The sequence below is a fragment of the Orcinus orca genome, chromosome 9 (genome assembly GCF_937001465.1).
Source record: "Orcinus orca chromosome 9, mOrcOrc1.1, whole genome shotgun sequence".
NCBI lineage: Eukaryota > Metazoa > Chordata > Mammalia > Artiodactyla > Delphinidae > Orcinus > Orcinus orca.
The window spans coordinates 99,736,054-99,761,774 of record NC_064567.1 but is presented as its reverse complement, the minus strand read 5'-3'; the positions used below and the strand labels follow the sequence as shown (position 1 = coordinate 99,761,774).

The 25,721-nt window shown below is 40.3% G+C and overlaps 1 protein-coding gene across 3 annotated transcripts; it reads left to right on the top strand.

The window, feature by feature from the left end:
* Positions 1 to 1,377: 1,377 nt before the first annotated feature.
* On the top strand, positions 1,378 to 25,521 carry VSTM2A (V-set and transmembrane domain containing 2A). 3 transcript variants are annotated; one of them, XM_033411293.2, is made up of 5 exons: positions 1,378 to 1,788; positions 3,597 to 3,763; positions 4,827 to 4,877; positions 7,658 to 7,994; positions 23,342 to 23,473. In XM_033411293.2, the coding sequence occupies exons 1-5, from the start codon at positions 1,713 to 1,715 to the stop codon at positions 23,386 to 23,388; spliced, it is 678 nt and encodes a 225-aa protein (XP_033267184.1). In that variant the 5' UTR covers positions 1,378 to 1,712; the 3' UTR covers positions 23,389 to 23,473. The 3 variants fall into 3 exon arrangements, with proteins under 3 accessions (XP_033267184.1, XP_004283058.1, XP_012393310.1); XM_004283010.3 differs by lacking the exon at positions 23,342 to 23,473 and adding an exon at positions 23,480 to 25,521 and having other exon boundaries at positions 1,379 to 1,788; XM_012537856.3 differs by lacking the exon at positions 23,342 to 23,473 and adding an exon at positions 23,602 to 25,521 and having other exon boundaries at positions 1,383 to 1,788.
* The last annotated feature ends 200 nt before the right edge of the window (positions 25,522 to 25,721 follow it).

The window sequence follows — 25,721 nt, the reverse complement described above, 5'->3', positions numbered from 1 at the left end:
CCTTTGCTCAATAGAAGGATGTGGAGTCTTGCTGGCCTAAACATGAACAGACACAAAATGTCCTTCACGACTTTCTCCACATCTTATATGCTGCCACATACCACAGTGAAAAATAAATATATCTTCAGAAAATAATATTGTTATGAAGCTACTGTGCCTTAATTTTCTGATCATTTAAGTTACTGCTGTATTCTGTAGAAGGATAAGCGGTTTAATAATCCGACAGTAATTTTTTTTTTCTGGTCAGTGAAAGAATTAGCCAACTACAAATTTTATAGCAACAAGATGAAAATGCATATACTGCCCTGGTTTCCTGACAGCATTGTTAACACTGAGTTATATTTCTAAATAATACCGAAGATCTGTGGCAGAGTTGCATAGAAGTAAGCGTGGGAATGAAATATCTGGTACTGTGCTTAGATGGCAAATTATTTTAATTTTGTTAAAAAGATTTAAATGCACTAACGTTTAGACTTCATATGCACAAATAGAGTCTTTAAGGCGACAGATACTGTTTTTAGATTCTTAATAAGAAACAGAATATACATCTCAGGTCTTCTCCAGGGAAGATAGCTAGATGTGTTCCAAATCCTAAACCTTACTGGGCTTTTTCATCCTAAAACAATATTCCTTATTAATACAATCTTAGGGAACATTAAATCATTACTGTGTCAGGCAAAAAAAAAAAAAAAGAGCAAATAAAACAAAAAATAGACCTTGCAATAAAGACCTTAATGGTGTTTGAAACCCCTCCTCCACTCCACAATACAAAATACACGTGGGATGGAGGCTGGGATTGCGGAGCGGTATACGAATTAGCCAAAAGAATTTTAAAATAAAAATAAAAGTAAACGTGCTCTGGGTATTCTTTCTGGAAAATTCTCTGAAGACGTGACTTTTTGTACTTTACGTCTCTTCCATTCACCAGCGAGAGTGGTACGGTCCCTGCATGAGCTGCTTCTCTTCCACTAGAGGCTGCTCAGCAATAAATTCGTGTGAAATAATAGCCTGCGCTCATTCTAGTTAGCAGTTAATAACTGGTTAACAGACATTTCCCTCCAATGGCTGTTTTCATCGCCCCAGAGCAGTGCCTTTCGCCCCGTCCCATCCCTCCCGTCTTCAGCAAAGCCCCAACCTCCCCCTCCACCGCGGTCCGCTCTCCGAGCCTCCGCCGTGGCGAGAGAGGTTCAGCCGACGAGGAAGAAGCACTTTACGAAGGAACTATGCCGCCGCTCTCCGGAAGGCGAGCATAGACGGAGCGCGGTCCGGCGCGCACGGAGTTAAAGGCGCCGCGGCGCTGAGAGGGGAGCCGGCGCGAGCCCGCGAGGTCCCCGCCCCTCGCCAGTCCCCGCGCCACGCGCCCCACGCCGCGGGCTGACGCCGGACCCGCCGCAGGAAGCGGAAGGCGGGCGGTCGAGTGGCCAGGCACTGCCCCGCGCCGCGATCCGGGTGTGCACGCGCAGCCCGCCGGAGCCCAGCACGCCGGAGCCCAGCCCGGTGCCCAGCCCGCCACTGCGCCGCCGGCTCCCCGGTCCGCGTCCACAGAGCCATTCCGCGCCGGCAAGCAGCAGGATGTTAGCGGCGCCGCGCCCCGGGCGCTGAGACCGAGCCCGCGAGACAGTGGCATTCCTTTCTTTTAGGGCTTTTTGGCTGTTGGCTACACTGATGTGACGACCCCCACCCCCCATTTTTTTTTTTTTTTTTTTGGAACGATGGGGATCTTTCTGGCGTATGTTGGATTTGTTTTCTTTTCCGTTTTATATGTACAGCAAGGGCTTTCTTCTCAAGGTAAGTCTGGCTCACTGGCAAATATACATTTGCTTGCACTGTGAGTGTGTGTTTTTGTGCCTTCTCTGTGTTCAAAGAATGGCCAGGCAGATGTGGTGAGGTTCTTAGCAAGTAACAGAGGAATAGTGTTCTGTTTGGCATTTTTCTTTAAAGTTTATTAAATAGTAGCCCTGCTAGATTTGAGAGCAGATCTAGTTGGTGCCCGACAACGAGATGGGTTCCTTGGTGAGCACAAACACAGGGTTATAAGTATGTGTGTGTGTGTGTGTGTCCCTTCTATCTGTGTGCATGCACAGGGTGACCACTCGTGCATACATAATCATCGCAAACAGAGCTGGGGATTGGGGACTCTCCATGGCCAGCTCTCCTCCTCGATGTAGGCAGTATGAGCTTATAGTTTCCTTTTTCTGGGTCCGTGTGACTTCGTTTGCCTGTGTGTTTATCAAAGGACAGACTCCTCTGAGGACCCATAAAAAGGTACAACTTGCATTACAAGCAGCAGCAGCAGCAGTAGCCTGCTAAATCCAGTTGTTAGGACTTCGCAGGCTGCAGTGATCATTTCAGCACCATGAACAGATCACACCTCTGCTGTCAGAGGACTGCATCGCTTCTGCAAACAGAAATGCCACACTCTCCCTTCCAGCTTGAACGGAAGAATCCTTTTCAGATCAGAATGTCCTCTTAACATCTCCCATTTCCTCTAAGTATAAATACAGTTCAATTTCAATAGAGATCATGTTGGGATTTTATAAAAAAAAATTTTGGAAAGGGACACTGATGGTGCCTCGCATTGAAAAGTGGGGGCAAAGTGCATCCACCCTGAATCGGCCCTGCAGCCCCCTCAGCCCTCCTCCCCATGAGTTCACATTGTAGCTGTGCACTTCCTTCAGCCACAAATCTCTCCAAGACTTTTAGGGAATCATCAGCTCTTTGCAAAATATTTCTTAGACAAGATAAGAACAACCATCCAAAGCATTCCATGTTGGAGAAGTGCCTTTGGGAGAGAGGAAACATATTTTTGTGAGTTTCACCATGACTCCATGAACCTTGCAAACTAGCAGTGTCAAGATTGGTAATGAAAAGGCTGGGAAAAAATGTCTCTAGTGACTTCAGAACAATCTTTAATCTGAACCAAGCCCAGGTGTGTGATTCTTACATCCCACGATGTATGACAGTTTACAATACAGTTGCTTGATGAAGGTTAATTTGGAAAGAAATATCCACAGCTTAGAAAGTGTGCAACTTGTTTCACTGCTGTAGGCTTTGAATCACAATTGCTAATAAGTGTCATGATATATCAGGAATGTATCTTTTGACAGATAATCACGATCCCTTCTCTATTAACATGAAACGTCCAGTTAGTCATAGATTGTTTAGAAACTTGGAGGCAGGAGGCTCTCCTCTTGTATCAGCTTGACAGATTTGTCAAATATACTTAAATATAAATATAAGTAAAATATACTTCACTGAAACCCTCAGTAAGTTTTGGGGAATACTGCAGTTTGACAAAGGGTATTTGTATCTAACTGTGGGCATCTTGGCTAACAGAGGGGAGTTATTGGCAAGCTTGTTAACCTTTCCATTATCTGGACTTGATCAAAAACAAAATGACTTAGGCACCATACCAAAAGTAAGACAAGAAAGAGGCAAAGGAAAGGGGGTTGGGGAGCCTCTGGGATGTCACAGAGGGCTTTTTGTTGCGGTTTTTATTTATTTATTTTTAAGTCGAAGGAAAATGTAGTGAGCTCTCAAGAGACGCTGTCAAGAGTGGTGTGTATATTCCAAAAGGGTGCGTTTCTGTTTTGCAGCAAAATTTACCGAGTTTCCACGGAACGTGACGGCAACCGAGGGGCAGAATGTGGAGATGTCCTGCGCTTTCCAGAGCGGCTCCTCCTCGGTGTACCTGGAGATCCAGTGGTGGTTCCTGCGGGGGCCGGAGGACCTGGACCCCGGGGCTGAAGTGGCCGGGGCACAGGTAGCGGAGTCCCGTCGCCTTCGCGTCTGTCCCACCCACTGACTTAGACCTCTGAGTGTCCAGTCGGGGTCGGGCCCAAGATGATGCCTGGGCGCCCATGGGGAGCCCCCTGGCTCTCTCGGCAAGGAGGACGCCCAGGGATGCCAGGGAGTGAGCCGCGTGCCCTGGTGACACCACGTTAAAACCAAGGGAAGGCATGTTGTCCAGTCTTTCCCGGTTAAAGATTGGGAATAGCCTCCTCCTTTTCGTACGGGTCATTGTGAGCTGTCCGTGATGGCACTGCCGTGTTGATACATCTCCGGACACTCAATGTCCCCTTCGGGACGGTGGTGTGAGGACAGGAATTATGTCGATGTTTCCATCACCCCGGCCCTCCACCCCCGTCGGTTTCTCTCACCTCCGCCGTAATCAGAGGGGGGAGGGGGGAGAGAGAGAGAGGAGGGGAAGTGGAGGGGGAGAGAGGGAGGTGGGGGGAGATGGAGGACGGGGAGAGAGGGAGGAAAGGGTGACAGGGGAGAAGGGGATGGGGACTGACGGAGGGACCCGAGGCGACCCAAGTGGAGAGGGGGCGGGGAGGGGAGGAGAACTGAGCAGGAGCGGAGGGGCGGGGAAACGAGGGTCTGAACTGAGGGGCAGACAGTTCTGCAGAAGAGGCGGCGGCCGTGCGGGGGCGAGAGGAAGCCTGTAGAAGGGACCGCAGGCAGGGGACGCGGGCCGGGGACGACGCAGGGTGCCGTCCCACAGACTGGCGCGCCCCGGGGGCCTGACCCGAACGCAGACCCCCCCGAGTTCCCGGGTACCCCTTATTCCCCACCCTCCGGAATCCCAGCCTCCGCGGTCCCCCGCCCCGGAATCCCCACTCTCGGGAGTCCCTAATTCTCCCGCTCCCCGAGCCCCCGCCCCCCAGTCCCCACCCTCCGGAACCCCTAATCCCCGCTCCTGAGTCCCCGAGCCCGGCCCCGGGGCGGCCCAGGGCAGCGCGACCCCGCTAGGTTTGCATGGCCGAGGGCTCAGGTCGGGCCCGGTCTGAGCGTCGGTGTCCACCCCCCCTTCCCCACCGCAGACGGAGCTGCTGCCATACCGGGACCCGGACGGCGACGGGACCAAGATCAGCGTGAGTGTCACCGCGACGGCTGCCCTCGGGCCCGGGGGCACCAGTTTGGGAATTTCAGGTTTTCAAAAGCCTATTAACTTACTGCCCCTGAAACAGGCAACTTGCATGCGCAGGGCGAGAGCCCGCTGTCTGTGTCGTGTCTTACCTCACTGGATACATACACACTGAAGCAGAGTTCATACAATAAAATTATTTATCTTAATGACGTAGATATTTGAACAGTTACTAGGCAATCATTTTGCCACCCAAAGAAGTGTGTGAGACTTTATTCTTGCTCTTATTAACAGTTACATAACTGTTAAAGGGCTGCAATGCTAATAATATCCGTTCAAAATTATACCAGTAATTATTCTTCAATAGCAAGTAAAACACTAACGGTACGAAAATCTTCCCAGGCTGAAAAAAATTAGAGCATCCAACAGAGTGTTGAAGTTGTAATGAAAACAGCTCAACTTCAACGTCATTCATAATGCGTGCAACGTATTTCTAATGCCAATGTTCAAAATCATATAAATGTAAATATAAAACCAAAAGCCAATATAAAAACATTATTGGAGGAGGTTAACCTGTTGATAATACAGAGATGTATTTCTACTCTGCTGGTTATTACTTTTCATACTTGCGAGTGAAATTAGAAAGAAAATCTTTTTTTTACTACACCTCAGATGAAGCCATCTAGAATCATTTTATACTGTACCACTGCTCAGCTTGTTGATAATTAGTAAACAAGTTACCATTACTAGAAATAATATATGTATAAAGAATCTAAAAATCCAATGACCCACATTTTAAAAAGAAATTTATTCTGAGGCTATTATAACTAAAAGTGTAAAAATGTATTATACTAATAAAATCAGATTCTCTAATCTAAATGTATAATCTCAACATGGAAGAAAATATCAAACAAAAATAAGATACAAACCAGAAACTCCAGTTTCTATTCATAAACTCATGGAATCTTTAGATTTAGAATCTTTCAATTCAATTATTCTTATATCACAGAAACTCTTGTTTTCTGACAGTGCTAGAAAAGCTTTATTGGTAAGATCCATTATTAACGATGTTTTTTTAAAATATTTCATTTTTCACATACACATACAGTTAGATAGATTGTTTATTTCCTATTCGTCTTTCATCCTTCACCCATACCCCAACCCTCCAAAGACCAGTGGTGAAGCAGCCTCACACATCTTGACCTAGGGAAGCATGCAATCAGATGCACAGCCATGCACACAACTGCTAACTGCTATGGCCAGAGTTCATATAATCTAGTAAACTGGAAAGAGTTCTAGACACAAACTGAGATAGAAAGTGGTGTGTTCCCAGTTTACCCGGTGTGTGACCTTGAACATATGTCCTAAACCAGCAGTTAATTTGAATTCTCAGGAGAGCTTTCACAAAATACTGATATGACCTTTGTCCCCCAGAGATGCACACAGTGTTTCTGCATTAATCCAAATGAGAGCATTTTCTAAACCTCCTCAGATGATTCTAGTGGGCAGTCAGTGTTGAAAATCACTGACCCAAACCCCCTAAGCCTCAGTTTACTATACTGTAAAGTGGGATAATAATAATATAAGCACTCTGACTACCCCAACCTTAATCGGAGACCCAGCTGAAAATATATTTGAAACTATCGATTCCCTTTATTTTTACAGTATTAGTAATATTCATATGTAATTTTTCATACACATAAATGCATACTTATGGTTCAGATGTTGGAAACTATTTGTATATACAACTCTGTATGTAAAAACCAGATGAACACTTCCCAAATTTTCTTAATTACTTATGGCTATTTGAGAGTGTAAGGGCCAGTAGAGAAATAACTTTATGCCTTCCTCGCTTCCTATCTTTTGAGATTATCCAAACCCTTAAATCTTGAATGTCTTATGAAGTCCATCATTCTGTCAATCATGGATTATATATGATGTTTATCAAATCTAGTTCTGATAAAGATGCTTATAGATATATATATCTATTAAATATTATAGAATTTTATATATTATACATAACCTTCTATATAATCTTGCTGTTAATCTGGCCTATAAATTGTTGGTAGAAACGAGAGTCAGTTTCTATTTTGAAAATCAAAGCAGTGTTTAACTGATGGCATCTCAAGTTCCAGTAGCATACAGACCCTATGGTAGCAGGAGGTATGTACTCTGAGCCATAGGATTTCTGGTGACATTAATCTGCTCCCTAAATCATGCCACCCCATGACTATAGGTCAGACTGCACCAACAATTTGAGAAAAAAACATTACTGTCCAAGTCTATTTTGTCAGTCCCTTTAGTAATCATCCCAAAGTGGGGATAAAAGCACATTCTCACTTCAACTCAGTCGTGACCAACAACGTGTCTTTTTGATCTCTCAAGAGCAGTCGTCAGCAGGGAAGAAGTGAGAGAGGCTGTGTAAACTATACACTCAGCCTCATGAGGTCCTGCTTCATTCAGCTGAGCTCACCAGGCAGAGGCCAGTCCCATGATGGGAACATGGCAGGGCTGGTCCCACAGCCTGGGAAATGGGAACCACATGGCTAATGGAATCTGGCCCAGCTGGATTGAACTAATGTCTCCATGATCTTGTGAAGCCAGGTGTTAGTGAAATAGGATAAATAAGGTCTTCCAATTTGACTGCTGAGAAAATAAAAAGCTTTCAGCCTATGGCTGTGAGACCAATGAGACCCTTTAATTTTCCAGCGTTAGCAAGCTCGGGACAAGGTACTGGAACCCAGTCTCTTGATGTAGCACTTTATTTTTTTACTTGCAATTTTTCAGACAGTGAAAGTCCAAGGCAATGACATCTCTCACAAGCTTCAGATTTCCAAAGTGAGGAAAAAGGATGAAGGCTTATATGAATGCAGGGTGACCGACGCCAATTATGGAGAGCTTCAGGAACACAAAGCCCAGGCCTACCTAAAAGTCAACGCCAACAGCCATGCTCGGAGGATGCAGGCCTTCGAGGCCTCGCCCATGTGGCTGCAGGATGTGAAGCCCCGCAAGAACGTCTCGGCGGCCGCTCCCGGCAGCATGCACAGCTCTGCCAACCAGCGAGTGCTCTCCACTTCCAGCCCTCAAGCGGTAGCCAAAATCCCCAAACAAAGTCCACAATCAGGTATGGAAACCCATTTTACCCCTCACAAACCCTCCGCAGGAAGATGGTCAGAGTAGACAGATTTATGTATGACGGTTTTAAAATTGGAGACCTAGTTCACTTGAAATGAGGATGAGCTATGAGAGCCAGGGAGGCTGGCCTTCCCAGAGGATGTGAATTGCCCATTAGTCGCTGGCAGTGCTTCATGTCCAGGGGATCTGAGAGCTGGACTTCTTTTCCTTCTGTGTTTACACATTATAAGCACAATAAATCATGTAATGTTTGGTTGCATTATAAATGCATGTTTATTTTCTCTGCAGATTTATGTATCGATAATAGCCCAAATTAAGAGACTTTCACTTAATCAACATGTAAATGAAAGAGACACACCACATTTTCAGGGACCCGTAGCCTTAAGCAGGACCACTCTCCAAGGGCTTCTGATTTTGAAGGAGAAACTTCAGCTGCCTGTGATGAAAGTGATGATGATAATGGGAGGAAATGAGGGGGGTGGGGCGAAAGGCAGAAAGTGGTGCAGAGATAAGGCAGCTCCTGTCAGTGTGGCTCCGATGCCAATTTAGAAGCTTAGTCAAGCTTAGTCACACGCTTCCTAAGTCAGCTGTGCAAGTTAAAGCTGCTCTGAATAGCATTAATTTATGCGCTCATTCAGCCAGTGGAAACTCATTGAAGTTTTAACCTTGGGATAGGCAGTACTTAACACCACCCCAGACTGTTCTGTATTTTGATAACACACTTGACGTAATATTATAGGATGAAGGGAGCATAAAATCTATCATTTCTCATTTTTAAGTTTTTCCCTTTATAGTTTATCATTGAAGAATTATTGACACTACTGTTGGTAATAGAAAATTCTGTTGCTACCATTCAAATTCTTTTTAGCCATTACATTTTAAAAATCTCATCATTTTATCAGGGTGATATTTATATATATATAAATATATATTTAAATCTTTATATATTTACATTTATATGGAGAGATATGTATATGTATCTATATCTTTAAATCCTTATTTGTAAACAATACTTTTAAAATAATGTGTGCCGCTCTAGGTTCCTCCTTAGGCTTCATGTGCTAATGGAGATGATTTGTCCTGAGCTTAACTCAGGGTCTCTGTGAGTTTGTCCTGCCTTTAAATGTAGGTGAGCAGCTATCCCAGCATGCCTTGGTCATGGCAACTTATGTCAGTCTGGTGAATAGACAGCTTAGCCTCTCTGAAGCCAAATTTGTGTGACTTTGCCTTAGTTTCCTCTTTATCATCTCTTTTATATCCCACAGTAAAGAAAAAAACCATAGCTAGAATGTGTGTATATATATTCACACACACACATATATATATACACACCTATATATATATATATATATATATATATACACACACACACACACATAGACACACACACACACACACACACACCCCCCTAATGGTTATAATTTTTGTAGCCATTATTTGGTAAAGATTTTATATCTTTGGAGACATTGCCCTCCTCCCTTTCATACCATCAAAAGAAGAAGCTAGACACTATATGCAAAATTACAGAGTACCCCCAGCCGACAGTTTACAACCTAATTGGTGAGGACTCCAAATCATGGAATTGAAATTATTAGCCTACATAGAATATTCCAAGCCAGAAATCATAAATCCATTCTGTGGAATTAAACAGATTACCTATCCCAAGTGAAGGATTCTAAGCATAGAATGAAATGTTCTATTTCTAAACTCTTTACGTTTTGGATTGAATAACATACTCTAAGAAGATCCATTTTACTTTAGTCTCTTTCTTAGTATTGTGATTGGTGCTAAGTGGTAAACTCTACACATCTTCTAACAATTTTCAAATAAAAATCACTGCTCATTTTCCACCCCATTACCAGCCTCACTCATTGCTTGTCCTAGAGGAAGAGTGAAAGGAGACAGGGGATGCTGACTCATGGAAGCCCGTATCCATTCAAAGTAATTTCCACTAAAAATTATCTGCTCTAGCAAAGATTAATCGGAAATACATCAACGTTTTTCATTTCTATATTTTCCTACCAGTGAATACTGGAAAATATTTTAGGTACATTTAACATTTTCTAACTTCTAGTGCAGAAGCTCGGGTGGCTCAGCCACACCCATTTTATTCATGTGTAAGTTTCTGTGCTTGCACAATTATTGCATAAAATACCATATTGGGGATGGATATTTATGTAATATTATATTTCCTGTAACACCCACGTCCTGATTTATAATTTCACTTTATAATTCTTCAGGTTATATTCAAATAAAGCTGATTTCAATACCCACGCTTCATTTATTCACTCATTTATTCACTCTCCATCCTTTCAAGAGCTTATATGCCAGGCACAATGACACAGAAATGGAAGACATACTTCCATTCTTCAAAGGGTTTATTTTTTTTTATATTTTCATTTGTGAGAAACAAAGTATTTGTAGATTCCATTAACCATGCATCTTTCTTTTCTTATTCTGTTAAAGGCAAGACATGATGAAGACACAAAAATTAAAATCTTGCCTTTACAGGCCAAAAGCTATACTAGCCTTTTGTTATTCTCACTTCTTACAGGGAGGCATGCGTCATCTGTGGTATATATGACACTGTAATACAACCTGTTACCAAAGGCTGGTCTGTCAGCCTTTTAGTTTCACCATAGTTTTTGACTTAGTTGACTGAACTATTTAGATTGAATACTCAACTCTTAATTCATACTTTTTTCTGTCAGAGAAGTTCTGTGTCTCTCTGAAGGAAAAGTATTAGCTGAAAATAACGCTGTATGTATACACATATATAATGTTCAAATTGTCATAGAATTACCTAGTTTTCCTAAAGCAGAAATTTACATGAAAAAAGGTGGAAAAATAATCTATTACCATCTACATACCACAAGATAAAGAAAAGGTTTAACTATCATTCAATATAGCTACTTTTCCCAGATATTTTTCCAAAAGCTAGTGAGCATGTGACTATCCCATTGGGCTGTATCTTTATGATATCTCTCTTTAAGTTCTTTTAATTCTACCTCCAGTTGATAATCCACAATTAGAACCAAAACGATGAAGAAAAACGATAAAGCAAATAGGTAGAGCTTGGCTTTTGCCATCCCTTAGTTGTTTCTTTTCTCCAGCTTTGTCTGTACCCATAACTGACATTGAAGAGTATCCTGTAGGTGCTCTGAGGGTAACAGTTCCTGATTCTAGCATGAAGTGGTTTAGTTCCACCTGCACGGAGAACAGATCCCCAAATACCTCAAGAAACTACACCGTTCTCTACGTGTTTCTTCTTGTCTCATGGAGAACATCTACTCCTTACAGAAGCCAAACATCCCCTCCATTCACCACCACCCCACTTCCCTCCCTTTGTTCCCCCCATCTACGTTCCCTTCTGTGGGTCCTCTCCCCCAACCCTGGCCAACAGGCCAACAAAACTGTGACTACAGCCCAGCCCCGCCCCCCGAAGGTCACAGCTCCGCCCTCCCTCCGCACCCCTGGACCTCCCGTCTCCCCTTCCCGTGTCCCGAGTCCTGGCGGGCAGGGGGGAAGCTCTCCCGTCGCTGGTCTCCTAAACTCCCCTCTGGCCCCTGCTTGTTGGCTGTTAGTGTTCCCCTCTCTTTGTGGGCTTCTTCTCCTAAATTCCTCTCTTAAATGTAGTTCTTTTCCCGTTCTCAACGCCCTGATCTCATCCGTTTCTGTGGTTTCGACCGCTAATGTTTCCTTAGAAAACTTAGCAGTTGATATTCCGATTCTGATTTCCCTCTGGAGAGCCGGACGAGAGCACCCCGCTGTCCCCGTCATGCTCCCCATGTCTGTCCCACGAGCACCGTGCAGAGCAGAGCCCCTGCATGTTGTTGACACCAGCCGTTGACGTGTGGTGCCTCTTGTCCTCCGCCGCCCCCCCCCCCCCCAGGCTGGGCTGGCCTGTGACCACTGTGACAGTGAGATGGGAAGGAGTAATGCCACCCCAACCAATTCCAGACGTACCCTGCAAGGGGACAGCCAGCCTCTGCTGTGGCCGCTTAGAGCCAGCCACCGAGTAGGAAGTGCAGCTGCCTTGAGACACGTTGCTGACTGAAGCCAGCCTTTGACTTCAGCCCCAGCTGACTGCCCCCCCAGACTCCTGAGAGAGAATAATAAATTGTTGATTTAAGGCACTAGGTTTTAGGGTGGCTTGTTTCACGGCAATATTCGGGTCAGTCCCCTAAACTCAAATATTCAAAATCAAATTTATCATCTTAGCTGTCAAAAAAGAAATGTTCTTCCTCCTATTGTCTTAGAATTGCCTGTTTCCTCATTCAGGTCCCCACAGCAGTTTGTTTACACTTACTTTGAAGCCCTCTGCTGTGTCTTATATTATAGTAATTTTTCCCTGGGGTTTTTCTCCTTTTTATGCTGGAAGTCCCACTTTCTGGGAGGCCTGACCCTCAGGCAAAACAGGGTAGGTGATCACCCTAAAGATAGCTTCTTGGCTACAAAGATCACCACTTCCTTTTGCATTCCTCTAAGTGCCTAGAACACGTGGTGCTCATGTGTGGCAAGAAAAGGAAAAGAGAGAGAGGGCCAGTATGTCTCTGCTTTTATCTTCTTTCTCTTATAATTATATTTGCATAAATAGATAATATTGCCACTATTGCAAAAACGATCAAGACTCCTAAACAGTGTTTCTCAAAGTGCAGATGTCCTGTGCCAGACTTACCAGAGAGCTTGTTAAAAATTCGTATCCCAGGACAAATTTCTGAGTCTAGAAGCAGAAATATGCATTTTTATGTGCAGTAAATTATGAGAATCATTATCTCTAAAGAGTTCTTATGGGTGAGAGAAAATTTTTTTTTATTATTTACTATGAGATGTGTGTGCATGTGTGTGATGCTACAAAATACACTTTTAGAAACTGGTCTTTTGCTGTTATTTTTTCCAGTAATGTGATGGACTTTTGTGAAACTTTTCTTTACTCCTGTGGTCAACAGCTGGCACTCATAAGAAAACTGGCCATGGTTAAGGTGTAGTTATGTTTCCACGTGTAGTCGCTCAGCAGGAATACTGATTCTCTGAACTCAGAAATATGATGATTGTGTTTTCAACATGATGTGAACCTGAGCATTCAGAGGCAGCTGCTGCTACAGCTGCTGAAGCCAAGGGCTCCGGAAGCTCCTCTGTGGCTGACAAACATGGCAGCTTTCCCAAAGTGGCCAAAGTTAGCAAGAAGGGTCTTACAACAGCTTTCAGAGCTACTGAGGGGAGGGAGATAAGGGGCTGAGTGTCATGCAGGAAATTATGTTCCTGATTTAAAATATGAGGAAATGGTGCACGGCATCCAGGTAGAGAGCCGCTTGTATAATCCAGACCTCAATGTTGATTTTGGTTTAAATGATCCAACTTGGCTGTTTACACAGGCTAAATTAATTTGATCATTGTAATTCTATCAGTTAAATGGCTGCTATGTAAATCAAGCATCTATGAATAAGGTGAAAAATAGATTTGAGGCAATGCTTTGGATAATACAGGCTAAGGAATCTGCTAGAGCTATGTTTGAACCGGAATTACGCAGATTAGGAGTCTATACTTGCTAAATTCTCCTGCAAGCTGTACTTAACTTAACTCATTGAAATTCAGTAACTGGCTGGGTCTGTAAAAGTAAGGCTCCGCTGTGTGCCGGAGGGGTTTTTCAATGCGTGGCCACCTTAGGGTTCCTTCAGGGTCATTTGTGATTACTAGGAGCTCTGTGATCGAGGAGCCATGAAGCAGAATTTGCTAATGTTTTAAGGTCTTGTCTCGAATGATTTCATGATCCCTGAGATTTCAGGAAGCTTCCAGAGGAGCAGTTTTCTGGGTAGATGAACAGCGGGTTGACAAGTTGCTGGAAAGACCTCACTCTGTTGGTTAAAATAACAAGAGCCCTCCAAGAGAAAAGAAAGGCAAAGTCTCCTTCTCCCAGGGAACACTGCTGCCACCTATAGCCTGACACAGGTGCATTCATTTCAGCTGCAAAGGAGCAGAAACCCACTGGAAGATGCTCCTTAGACCTGCAGGGGCCTCTCACCAGTAGAGGGGGTGGGCACAATTGTTAAGGAGAGAGACTGTTCACACCTCATGGCCATCACACAGAGCTGCGTGTACTTCCAAGTCCTTGTTTATTAAATGGAAACTGTAGTATGATTCTCACAGAGTTTTGAGGATTAAATGAAATTACATACATAGAGAGCATGACACCGATCAACTCCCAATAAGTGACAACTAGCGGCTCTATTAATGACTATTATTGCATGTGCTTATATACTATTATTATTAGCAGCAGCAATGAAATGATGAGAGTAAATGGTCTCCACCACCTGGCTCTACTGTGGCGAATATTTTCCTGGTTGGCTGTGTGTAGGTGACTGAGTTAAAGAAAGGAGACTGGGTCTTCATTCCTGACTTATGTTTTATTGTTCATAATTTCAGAGCTTCCTCTTTTCCTTCTATCACAATGATGTTAATTGATGATAAATTGTTCCCTACATAACATAACTACATATCATACTAGCCACCAGCTGTCTTGCCTAAGGCTGTAACTAGATGGTTAACTTTATTGGTAAAAAATAATAAAATAATTATATAATAATAAAATTCCAAAGGATTTTTAGGACTTTGAACTGTGAATAAAGAATGTGTCTTAGGAAGCTGAAGTTATACACACTGGCTGCTACCATAATTAAATTCAAGCTTTCCAAAAAGACCCTTGGAATTTCTTAAATCACAAAATAGTTATAGGTAATGTAACTGAAAATATAAACATGTGAGAATATTATTAAAAGCTTTAAAAAGAGAGAAAAACAAAATGGATTTAGAACCTTATACTAAGAATGGCATAGTTTGTGGTGGTAGATAGATACAGATTTGACTCCTAGATTCACTCTCTACCAGCTCATTTGTTGAGTGAGCTGCACACAGAATCTCAGACTCTTTCTATGTAAAACTGAGGCAGTAATACATGTGCCCCAAGGGTCGTGTTAGCATTAAGTGACATGATGTATTTTAAATGTCTAGCAGAGTAAACCTGGCACGTGAGTGAGCTTGGCCCTTATTAGTTCTCTTCCCCTTTACCTACCAGATATTAAAGTATATTAGCAAATAACCATGAGTTAAGAGGGCCATAAAGGAACAGAAATATGAATAGAGATGAAAGAAAATAAGAAGTGTGGAAGCTCTAAAATTGGTAAGATAAAATAATATCTGATGAATTAAAAATGTAATAACTAAGGGAGGATTTATTCAATTAATAAATAGAAACATATTATTACAATTTACGATACATATCCAAATGAACGTCAATTAATTAAAGAGCTGAGCAGAAAAGAAATATTCGACATAGGAAGATCAGCATGAAATTAGAGGTCTGAGACTTTGAAGATTTAAAGTTACAAAATATACAAGTGAAAATAATATTTTACTATAAATAATTTAAAACATTTGTTTGATTAAATCAAGTGTAACTAATAAGTGATATAGCAGACAAGGAAATATTTGTGTCTAATATTCAGGAAAAGAAGGGAAAATGTCCATTTTACAGATGCAGTGGTTATATGATCCACTCCAAATGACTTAGAGATATCAGATGTGATCAAATAATATTGATAAAATCAAGGTAAAGATAAAATTAAATTAATTCTCCATATAACAGCAATAACCAAACAGAAAATATTTGTGGCATAATATATAATCCTCAATAGTAGCAACAAGAAAAAGGTATGAAATATCTTATTTTTTAAGGCAGTAGCAAATAAGTAGTATAAAGATGAAAACCATTAGAACACCTTGTTAAGAGTTTAGGTTTGAATAAATGAGTAAATATGGTGTTTTTGGATGAACAAGCTCACCATTATAAATATGTCAGGTTTTTCAAAAGTATTTGTAGACTTACTGCAGTCCCAGTCAAATCCCTGGTCATTTAAAAAAAATTGACACGTATAATCTTGGCAAAGTTTTTAAAAATCAACATGTGTCAAGCTTACAGTGACTGAGGCATTCTGCTGTATCATTACTTGCAAGGTGAATGGTACTTCCCTTCTGGAGGAAAATTGGCAGGAAAGATAAGTCACAGGGCTTGAGATTGTCCCTGAGATGATGCTCCTGGGAGGAAATTCCAAGGAGCTCAGGAGAGAGGCAGACCCAGACCCAAGAACAGGGATGCATATCACAGAGGTCTGCCCACAGCCGGAAGTACTCAAAGGGCCAAGAGTAGTAGGGAAGTGTTGCAGTGAATGTGACGAAATCATACAATGAGTATTAAGCACCTTCTAGAATCATGTTTTCAAAAATGTTTAATGAAATTAGAAAACAACCAATATATAATGTGAAAAAATATAGGACACAAAAAATATAGGATACAAAACTTTAAAGTGAAAAAATAAAGAATACTAAATTTTAAATCAGTCTCAGATATGTGTGTATAAAAATGACAAGAAATATATGAAAATGTCCATCAAAAGTCAAGATATCTTACAATTTTTAATTATTTGATTATTTTGTTTGTATTGATAACATCTGTACATTGATAATTCATTACTTTTGTTATAAGAAAAAAATAATATTATTTTAAATTTCCCAAATTTAAAAAGAGGCCAATGACAGACAGCTCCTGAGAAAACAAACTAACAAACAAAATATATTCAACAAATAACCAAAGAAAGGCAAAGTAAAATAAAGGTGTTGTGTGATTGTGAAGCTCATGACAAAAATATACATACATGCAGGTACACATGTGCATATGAAAATTGAAAGCACTACTGTGAAAGTGATGCCCTCAGAAATTGCTAGTAGCATTGAAATTAAGAACGTTATATCTTATTTCCTGGGAGCTGGGTGGAGAATCTGACCATCAAATTATTCTTTTTGTTTTTCTAAACTTAATGGGTGTGATCTTGATAAATATATTGATAAAATAAAGCAAGCACCTATAACTTTCATAAATAAAATGTCATGCAATCATTTTCCTCTCCATTGTGTGACTCACTGAGCCCCCAGTTTGGAGGGAGATCAAAGTGGTGAGCAGTGGTACGGTCATTGGGAGATGATGACTGCACCATCATTTATAAATCAATACACTGGGAGATTTATAAATGATTATTATGTTTTATTTCATATGACTGCTTTGAAAAAGTCTGAGAGAGCATTTCTTCATGAATTCAGAATCCTATCTGCATAGAAATATAGGTTACACTCTGAATGCTTGAATTAAAGCAAATTGTAAAAGCTAAGAGCACCTCTTATCGGCTTCCTTAGGACAGTGTCCTCACCTGTGATGGGATAAGTGCTCTGGATCACAGCCCCTCAGCAAAGCCATCCCACATTGGCACCACTTATCCTCATAGTTATTCTTGAGTTGAATGTGCTTCTTTAAGCCCTCAGACAAACTCGATACTTCAACAACAGTGTCAGCGCAACAAGGCTACACACATGTGCAATCCCTAATGTGGATTTGTGATCATTCCAACAAGGTGTGGATGAATATCTACCTTCTCATTATGAATAAAGAGATTGATCATTAATAATGAAAACATACCCACAGAAGGCATATTTAAACTGTGAGTAAATAGTTTCAAGCACTTTAGCAGCATTTATTTATACACCAGTAAAATGGAGTACCCTTAACGAATCATTCTTATTTATGCGTTAAAGCAGTGATTAAATATATGTAGCATTAAACTTAATTCTTGGAAAACAATTTGTTTTTCCATGAATTTATATTGTTCTCCCATTTTGTCAAAACCACTCATATTTCCATATATTTCTAATAGGCAGAATTGAGAAAATTTAGAGTTTTCTGGAATGAAGACTCTCCAGCTGAGATTATGAAGCAAATCAGTTTATAGTGTCAGACAGAACTGGTTCTGAGTCTCAGCGGCCGCCATGTACTCACCGAGCAAACTTAGTGTGTTATATAATCCTTCTCGGTTTCACTTCCTTAATCAGCAAAACGATCATATAGCAGCCTGCCGGGACCATGGTCAGAGGTAAATATTAGCTGCTGCTGTCCTAATCATCACCCTGTCTGCACCAAGATCAGTTCCTACTTGAATAAGTCAAATTACAATGAAAATGTGCTGTTTTGACAGATGCACTGTGGCCTTAGCAGGCAGGAGGCAGCATCATTTTTTTGCCCATTCTTGAGTCGCTGTAGAAGGTAGGAGCCCTGAAAGCCTGCAGGGATTAGCTGTAAGCAAGAAAGTCTAGGACATTCTGTGGTGAATGGGGTATCACCCATGCACCTTGTCACCTAGACCCTGTGTATGTGGACAGCTGCACTTGGCTCCCTCAGCTACAGTAAGAGGCCTCAGAACTGAATAGATGTGTAAATTTGCTGACTAAAGGAAAGCAGGAAAGGAAATGTAAACAGCTGCTGCCGACATGCCTGGGCAAAGTAAAACAGGCGATTTATGTATCAGGTCAAAATGAAGCCTGTTTCTTCTTAAAAAAATGGGTTCTGGAAGAAATCGGCCTTGGACCCATAAGAATCTAATGAAAAGATATTCTTTTCAAAAAATTATAGAATAAAATCATCCTATTATTTGACCTTTCCCCTTAAGTCATGATTTAGTGTGTGCAAACCTGAATAAAAATTGCATTAAAAGCTAGCTCAAATTTTCTCACACAGCTCTTTTCATATCTTAAAGCTGGCATGTGTAATGAAAGAGAGGTAAGTCAAAGGCCTGTCCATCCCTAGAGCTGTAGCGGACACTCCATTCTTTATAAGCTTAGCCTCTTCACAGGCAAAACAATTATTTGAGTGTTGCTTCTTTTATTATTGGAAAATTTCCATTCTTAGGTTTGTTCATATGATAAGCATCACGAATATTCACTTCTACAAACTAAAGATGCTGGAGTCAGACCAGGGAGCCACAGCAGGAGAGAAATTGTGTTCTTTTTCTTTTCTTGCTCCTTTTGACCCTACCTGATACTCAAACAAGAAAAGAGAAAAACCTATGAGAATTGTACTTAAATCTGTAGACAGGTGCCCTGAATTACGACTCTTCCGTATATCGAAAACAAGAGTTGTGCTCACGGAGGAAATTAACCCATCACAAAATAATCCCAGCCAAGAGAAAGAGGATATTTGAAGAGCTGGCAAGATATAGATGGGATAAATTGTCTAGTTAGTTGTCTTAACGTTCTACTTACTTCTTTGAATTAAATACCCATATCCCGTATCTTTTCTGGTGGCCAAGAGCTCTGGTTGTCTTTCTCTCCTGTCGCTAATGGTTGCACTTTGAACATCAACTTAACCTTTCCTGGTCCCAGACTATAAAATTTGCATTAAAAGTTTAGAAAAGAGAAGTTCATAGAAAGAAGAGGGCATGCAAGAACAGTGGTGGAACCACCTCTCATTCAAATATTTAAATGAATTTGGAGGAACCTTCAAGATTTAAAAGACTACAATATGAAAAGTTCAAAATATTATATCATCAGACATTTGGCACACTATATGGAGGAAAACAAACTTTACTTATTAATGTTTAGGAAAACAGAGAAGCTGGTAGTGTTTTCGTATTCAATATTTATCAGTTCAGACTTGGGGAAAAGAAGTTTTCTAATTTTTCTCTTAAGTGTGTTATAGCCAGTGCATTTTCGCTGAAAAGATAAATGTACACTTAAATGATAGCTTCACATCTTGATCTAACAGGTGTGGAGACAGTGAAGCAAGGTTGCTTGCCTCAGGGAGTTTCAGAAAGAAGCACATCCAGACTCTGAGTCGATCTGACTGCATTGCTCTTCATTTCTGTACCTTTGCTTTACTACCTATTAACCGTGTAACCTAGGGTGAGTTATTCCATGCTACTGAGTTACATTTTCCTGACATGTATGTTTACTATACTGGGCTGATGAGAAGATGAACTAAGACAGTGTATGCATGTAACATGTATGCATATTCCCTGACATAGCAGGTACCCAGTCCGCTGTAGCCATTTTGCAGATTGATGTGAAGGAGAAGAGGGTGCAGCTTTGTTCAGTATGCCCAGTGTCTTCCAGCCTCATGGCTGTAGATGCAGGAAAGACATGGCAATGTAGATAGAAGGTGCAAAAAGGAGCCAAGTTCTTCCATCAGGCATGACAGATGAGGGCCAGGCAGGCTTTCCCGGCTGGAAGGCTGTGCTGAGTTAAACAAGGCAGGCGGATGCAGTGACTCTGAGCAAATAGTGATAAACTTCTCCTCCTCTACCTGATCTCTGAGGATGCCAAGATCTCAACTCTGTGTGGTTGTGATTCGTTGTTATTTTGTTTTGTTTTGTTTTTCTTTTAATAAATAGATGGAATTTTCTGTTATTCCCTGAAATAATAATTATACATACTGAAGATAAAATATTTGAGGCTTTTTTTTCCCTATTTCTCCTTGGCCAAACTCATTTGTCACAGACACTGTCTTGGGCCATGCCTGATGTCCACATCCCAGTGAGGGCGATGTGATGCGCTATCGCATGAAGTATAAAAAGGGCTGAAAAATGGAAGCTAAGTGTCTATACTCATTAAACTTCTAAGAAGACTTCTTAGACTTTTCCATTTGCAAAATGGAGCAAATCCTCCCTCCCCATACCTTACAAAGGCATGAGAAATTACACCTGAGAGAGCACCGAGGAAACCTTTAAGCATAAAAACAAATGAAAGGCATCATTATTAAGTTGACGTCAAAGGATATCGTGAAATCACACTCTGAGTCAGAGAGAAATCCCTAGGTTGTATTAGGCTACTCTTCATCGAGGCATGTTATCTACACATTTTCTTCCCATAATTTAGATAATAGCATTTCCCTTTCTTCTTCACAGGGTATTTTGTGTTGGGGACAAAAGTTTAAAAACTCAAGGCATTGTTTTAAACTTTGAGAATAATAAAAAAATTGCTAAAATTTCATCCTTGCCTTTGATGAGCTTATAGTGTAATCAGTGAGGTAAGATACGAATATAATGAATTACAAGTCAGTGTGAGCCATGTTAAGGCCACAAGAGAGGGAAAACCAGAATACAGAGGAAGTTCAGAGGAGAGAGAGCTTACAGCTAGTTGGTGGGAACAGACACAACGGAACGCAGCTATCTGAGGGCAAGAGTTGCTTAAATGCATGATTGTCTTAGGGGATAACAGGTTATCCTGCTTGGCTTGGGCATAGAGCAAAAGGAAACCAAATAAGGCAAAACAGCTAACCAAACACAGTGTCTGGCATACTCATGAAAACATATATATAAAACAATAATATGCAAACAATTATTATGCTCATTTTAGAAAACATCAAAGAAATAAATATCTTATTTGGGATTTCAGAAGTGAGTGGCTGCAGAGGAAACTGGAATTCAGGGCTTCTGATTGCAATCTTTGTTTCAAAACAGTAAAGTGTTTCTATTTGTAAAAATGAGACTAGAGTATGACGCATGGCCAAAGTTTGCATTTTACAAAAAACATTTGCTTAATTTTCTCTAGAACAGACCATAACATGTTTGACAAATAGTAATATTATATTCAGAATGGTGTACATCTGAATGAAATTGACTATGATGATTATTTGTTAAAATTACACAGGATAAATTATAGCATTTTAGATTCTCAGATTTCACTGTCAAAGTCTTTGGGATTACAAAGATAAAGGAGCACATACCCCTTCATTCCAGACATAAATAAAACCTAGAAAGAAGCGCAAAACAATCAGTGATTTGATGACAAAACAGATTTGCTTTAGAATTTACTGTGCAGGAAAAATATATATATTTGGCTTGACAGAAATAAATTTCATTTAATGAAAAATATGCTAGGAAATGCAGGTGCCTAGAGTGGGTGAATGATTACAATCTGGAAAAAAAAGTGGTGTGTTGCAATGGTTTATTGCCTATCTGATGGCTATTCAAATTTTTAACTTTACTCTTTACAGTATATCATTGGGTTTGTTTCCAATTATACTGCTCATGTAACTTTTGTTTTAACTTGCACATACTGGACACAGTGTGATAGGAAATGTTGGGTTAGAATGACATAGCTGTTCCCTTCGAATCTCACGGGAATGATGGGCATCTCCTGTGAAGGGTTGATTAGTCGAGAAATGAGCTGCATAATTCACAGTTTCAGCAAGTTTGAGCCCATCTGCAATGTTCATGCTGAAAAGGAAACCATTATTTCACAAAATATTGTTTTTGAAGAGCAAATCATTTTCCTTGGTTTTATTGTTTTTAGCATTCTTAAAACCTTTATTCAACACCAGACATACTTCGTGTCAAGTGCGGTTAGCAATTTAAGGAGCCATGTAATCATTTTCTTTCTTTCTTTTTTTAATTGACTGAATCCCTGTCAAAGAGTCTCTCTTCAAAAGATAACAAGGGCATATATTTAATTTTGGAAAGCTCTGATGCTAGTGGTTCTACATAGATTTTATATGTTTTCCTTGCATGATCTTTGTACTTAGAGCCGCATGTGGACTGTACTTTACTTTTGCAGTTTGAACCTTGTCACCCAGCTTGAGTGAAGCAACACTCTCCAGAGACCCACCACTAACCTCTGGGTCCTCAGTCATTACGTTTCTGTGTTAAATACATGACTCACCTCCTGAACGAAGGCAAATCGATGATGACACTAAAGTAACCTAACTGAAAACAGGAATATGAGTCTGCTAAACAGCCCCTTTAGAAACCCAAATATTTACTTTGCAGAGATTTTTTGAGAGCATGTGTTTTCACCACAATTTCTATCATTGCCAATGTGGACCTGAACATGATTTAGATGAAATATTCAAAAGATTGAATTTTCCTACCCTCACCCCTTCAAACCTTTTTAACCTTTCTTAAATTAAAAAAAGAAAGAAAGAAAAGAAATGCTTTGAGGTCCATCACGTTTTTGTTTTCTCACTAATAAAGGTATTCAATACATCATTTGTAGCTTACTGGATAAAATATGTAAAGAAAAATACAAAAAGACTATTTCATTCTCTCCCTTATGTAGTCTCAGAGCGCTTTCAAAAATTTCCAATTCTTGATAGCACTAACTTTTCTTCAGATTTTAAGGATAAAAAGTTGAGAAAGATCTTCCTCTAAAAGCAGATACCCCAACACACCCACTCCAGAACCCGTTCTGCAGGCCCTTGAGAAGGCTGCTGCTCTCGGTTTGGGTTTTATCTCCTGTGGTTTTACGCTTGCAGTAGTAAAACAGGGGATTTGTTTTAGACACCCATATAGGAACAACCAAGTGACTATAGGGAATCATCCTCAAAGCATTACTTGAGGGAAAAGTATCTGCATTTGTTCCTCTAAGTGTTCCCAACTGTGGGATGGCATGGCTTGAAAACAGACAAAGCAAACAAGACCACTTCCTGGGACTGAAATACTTTGTATGTGTTGTTATTTGCAGTGCATGCCAAGACATTCATGGGCACCAGAGCCAAGCTGGCGAGCTAATTAAATATATATATGTATGTGTTTAAAACAGCCTAATAAGGAGCATTGGAAATCTTCGAGATGAGCGAATATCTTATAACTTCTTCCGCAGGTGCGAGGATAGCTACAAGCCATGGACTTTCTGTCCTGCTTCTTGTCTGTGGCTTTGTGAAGGGTGCTTTGCTTTAGTCTAAAGTGCTGACTTTTTTCCAATATCACTTTCTCTTCTTAAAGCAAAGAGCAAATCGCCTGTAAAATCTACGGAGCGGACAGCAAAGTTGACCCTAAACTCCAAGCACCACTCTGCACCCACTGTACTCTAATTACCTACACAAGGAGCACCTGCTTTCGGAAACAAACGAAGAGGCTATCTCACTTTGTTCATCACATTTTCTTGGGCAAATCACTGATCTTTTATTTCAAGAGAATTAGTGTGAAGTGATAGAACATTTTCTAATAGCAAGATCTATTTTTTTTTCCTTTTCTTTCGGCTACTCAAAGCATCATCTCACTGACTGCTCAGGGGTTGGCCTGACCGTCATCGGTATAGTGAATATTTACTACAGATACCACTGATTTCCTACTAAAAGACCCATTATCTGCAGGAAGTAAGCAGAGATCAAAAGGCTACAGAACATAAACTATCATCAAAGAAAACTCCTGTCTGGGGGCAAGAACAAAATTTTCAACACTGCGAGTCAACAATGAAAACATTGTTTTAAATAAGAAATAATAAAAGATAATTTCTTTTTGAATTTTTCCCCTTTTCTTGGGTTTTTCTCCTTTTTCTTGATTGTAGTTCTTGTTCAATATGGCAAGTGCTGATTATGGCCAATCCCTGTCAATCCTGGGAGGTTTATATAAAAACATTTTGAGTGTTCTATATTTCAGTGCATTTTAATTCATTTTGCAATTCTTGTATATGCAAATGATAAATTCTGTAAATTGCTTATAGTATGTGCGATATAACTTCAAAGTAGATAGACTATGAGCCTCATGCAAGCTGATTTTTACCATTCTCTGTATAAATATATACAAATAAGTATCTATATGTTGGGTCATCAACCAACTTTTTTTTGGATAAAACATATGTTTTTCACTTATTCCTACATTGTGGGCATTTTGTAATGCATTGTTTCACTTCCACAGGTTTGACAGTTGCAGATGGTTTCTGTTGCCCTCTGCTTCCTTCTGGAAAATGCATATTCAAAATCGTATCGGTCTCTGATAAATGAATTAATTTTGCTGTGTGTATGCTGTGTTGAAATTTGCTATGTTCCTTTATATGTGGTGTTTATTGAGGTTTGAGGATCTTTTGACTCTGAAGAATGTAAGCTCTCTGGTTTTGACAGCCATTCCTGTATCATCATCATCATTATTGTCAAAAAGCAATGTCGCATCTAGAAAATTTGCCTTGGAAGTGAATATGGGGTAGGTGAAGTGGTCATCGTGAATCCCTAAATTCATAGAAGAACACTTCTTCCTGTGGCTAAAAAAATGCTGCTTCCTTTGACCTTTATGAATTTTTGTAGCTTTGTCATTCTGTTATTTGCTGCTAATTATAGTTTAATGTCTCCTAATTAAAAATTAAAATTTGGTTGTTGGCTAAATATAATATGCAAAAGATGACTGCAGATCCCCGACTAAAGAAGATAATGTGTTCAGTGTTCACTAGTTAAGTGAATTATAACTTTAAATATTACATTCTTATTTTTGGCTTTATGATAATTCAGACTACTTAATTTAGAACCTGTTTTCTACTCTGGCAAAGAACTATAGGCAGGACTAGCAATGTGTTCTGAATACACTGTGGAGTAGATATGGTTGAGATGGAAATGACCTAAGTTTTCCTTCCAGAGAGATTCTTCCATTTTCTTTCATAACAAACCAGAAGTTCATCTCTATAGGACCGTCAGCACCAAGCCTAAGGTCCTAGACTGAAGCTTGAAGGCAATGAATACCTCTGCTTTTCAAAGGTAAATGCATTGATTTTCTGCAGTTCAATTACAAGCAGTGTGATATTTTCATAATATCCTTGACATTATCTTCTGAGAAAATGTTTCATGCTAAATATTTTATTGACATTTTTCTTGTTCCTTTGGTTTATTATTTCAGTCTAATGAGAAAAATAAAAGATTTGATTGCACTATTTTATTAACCTAGAAAAATTATTTTCTTTCAAAGTTTAATGCCTAAACTGCATAAAATAATAAGACAAATATTACTTAAGTCTATCTGGACTCTAAAGATTGCATACATTCACGTATAAATAAGTATACTGATGCAAATTCAGTCAGTCTGGGAAAATCCACCATGTAATTTACTTTTACCCAAAGTTCAGGTCATGAGATTGG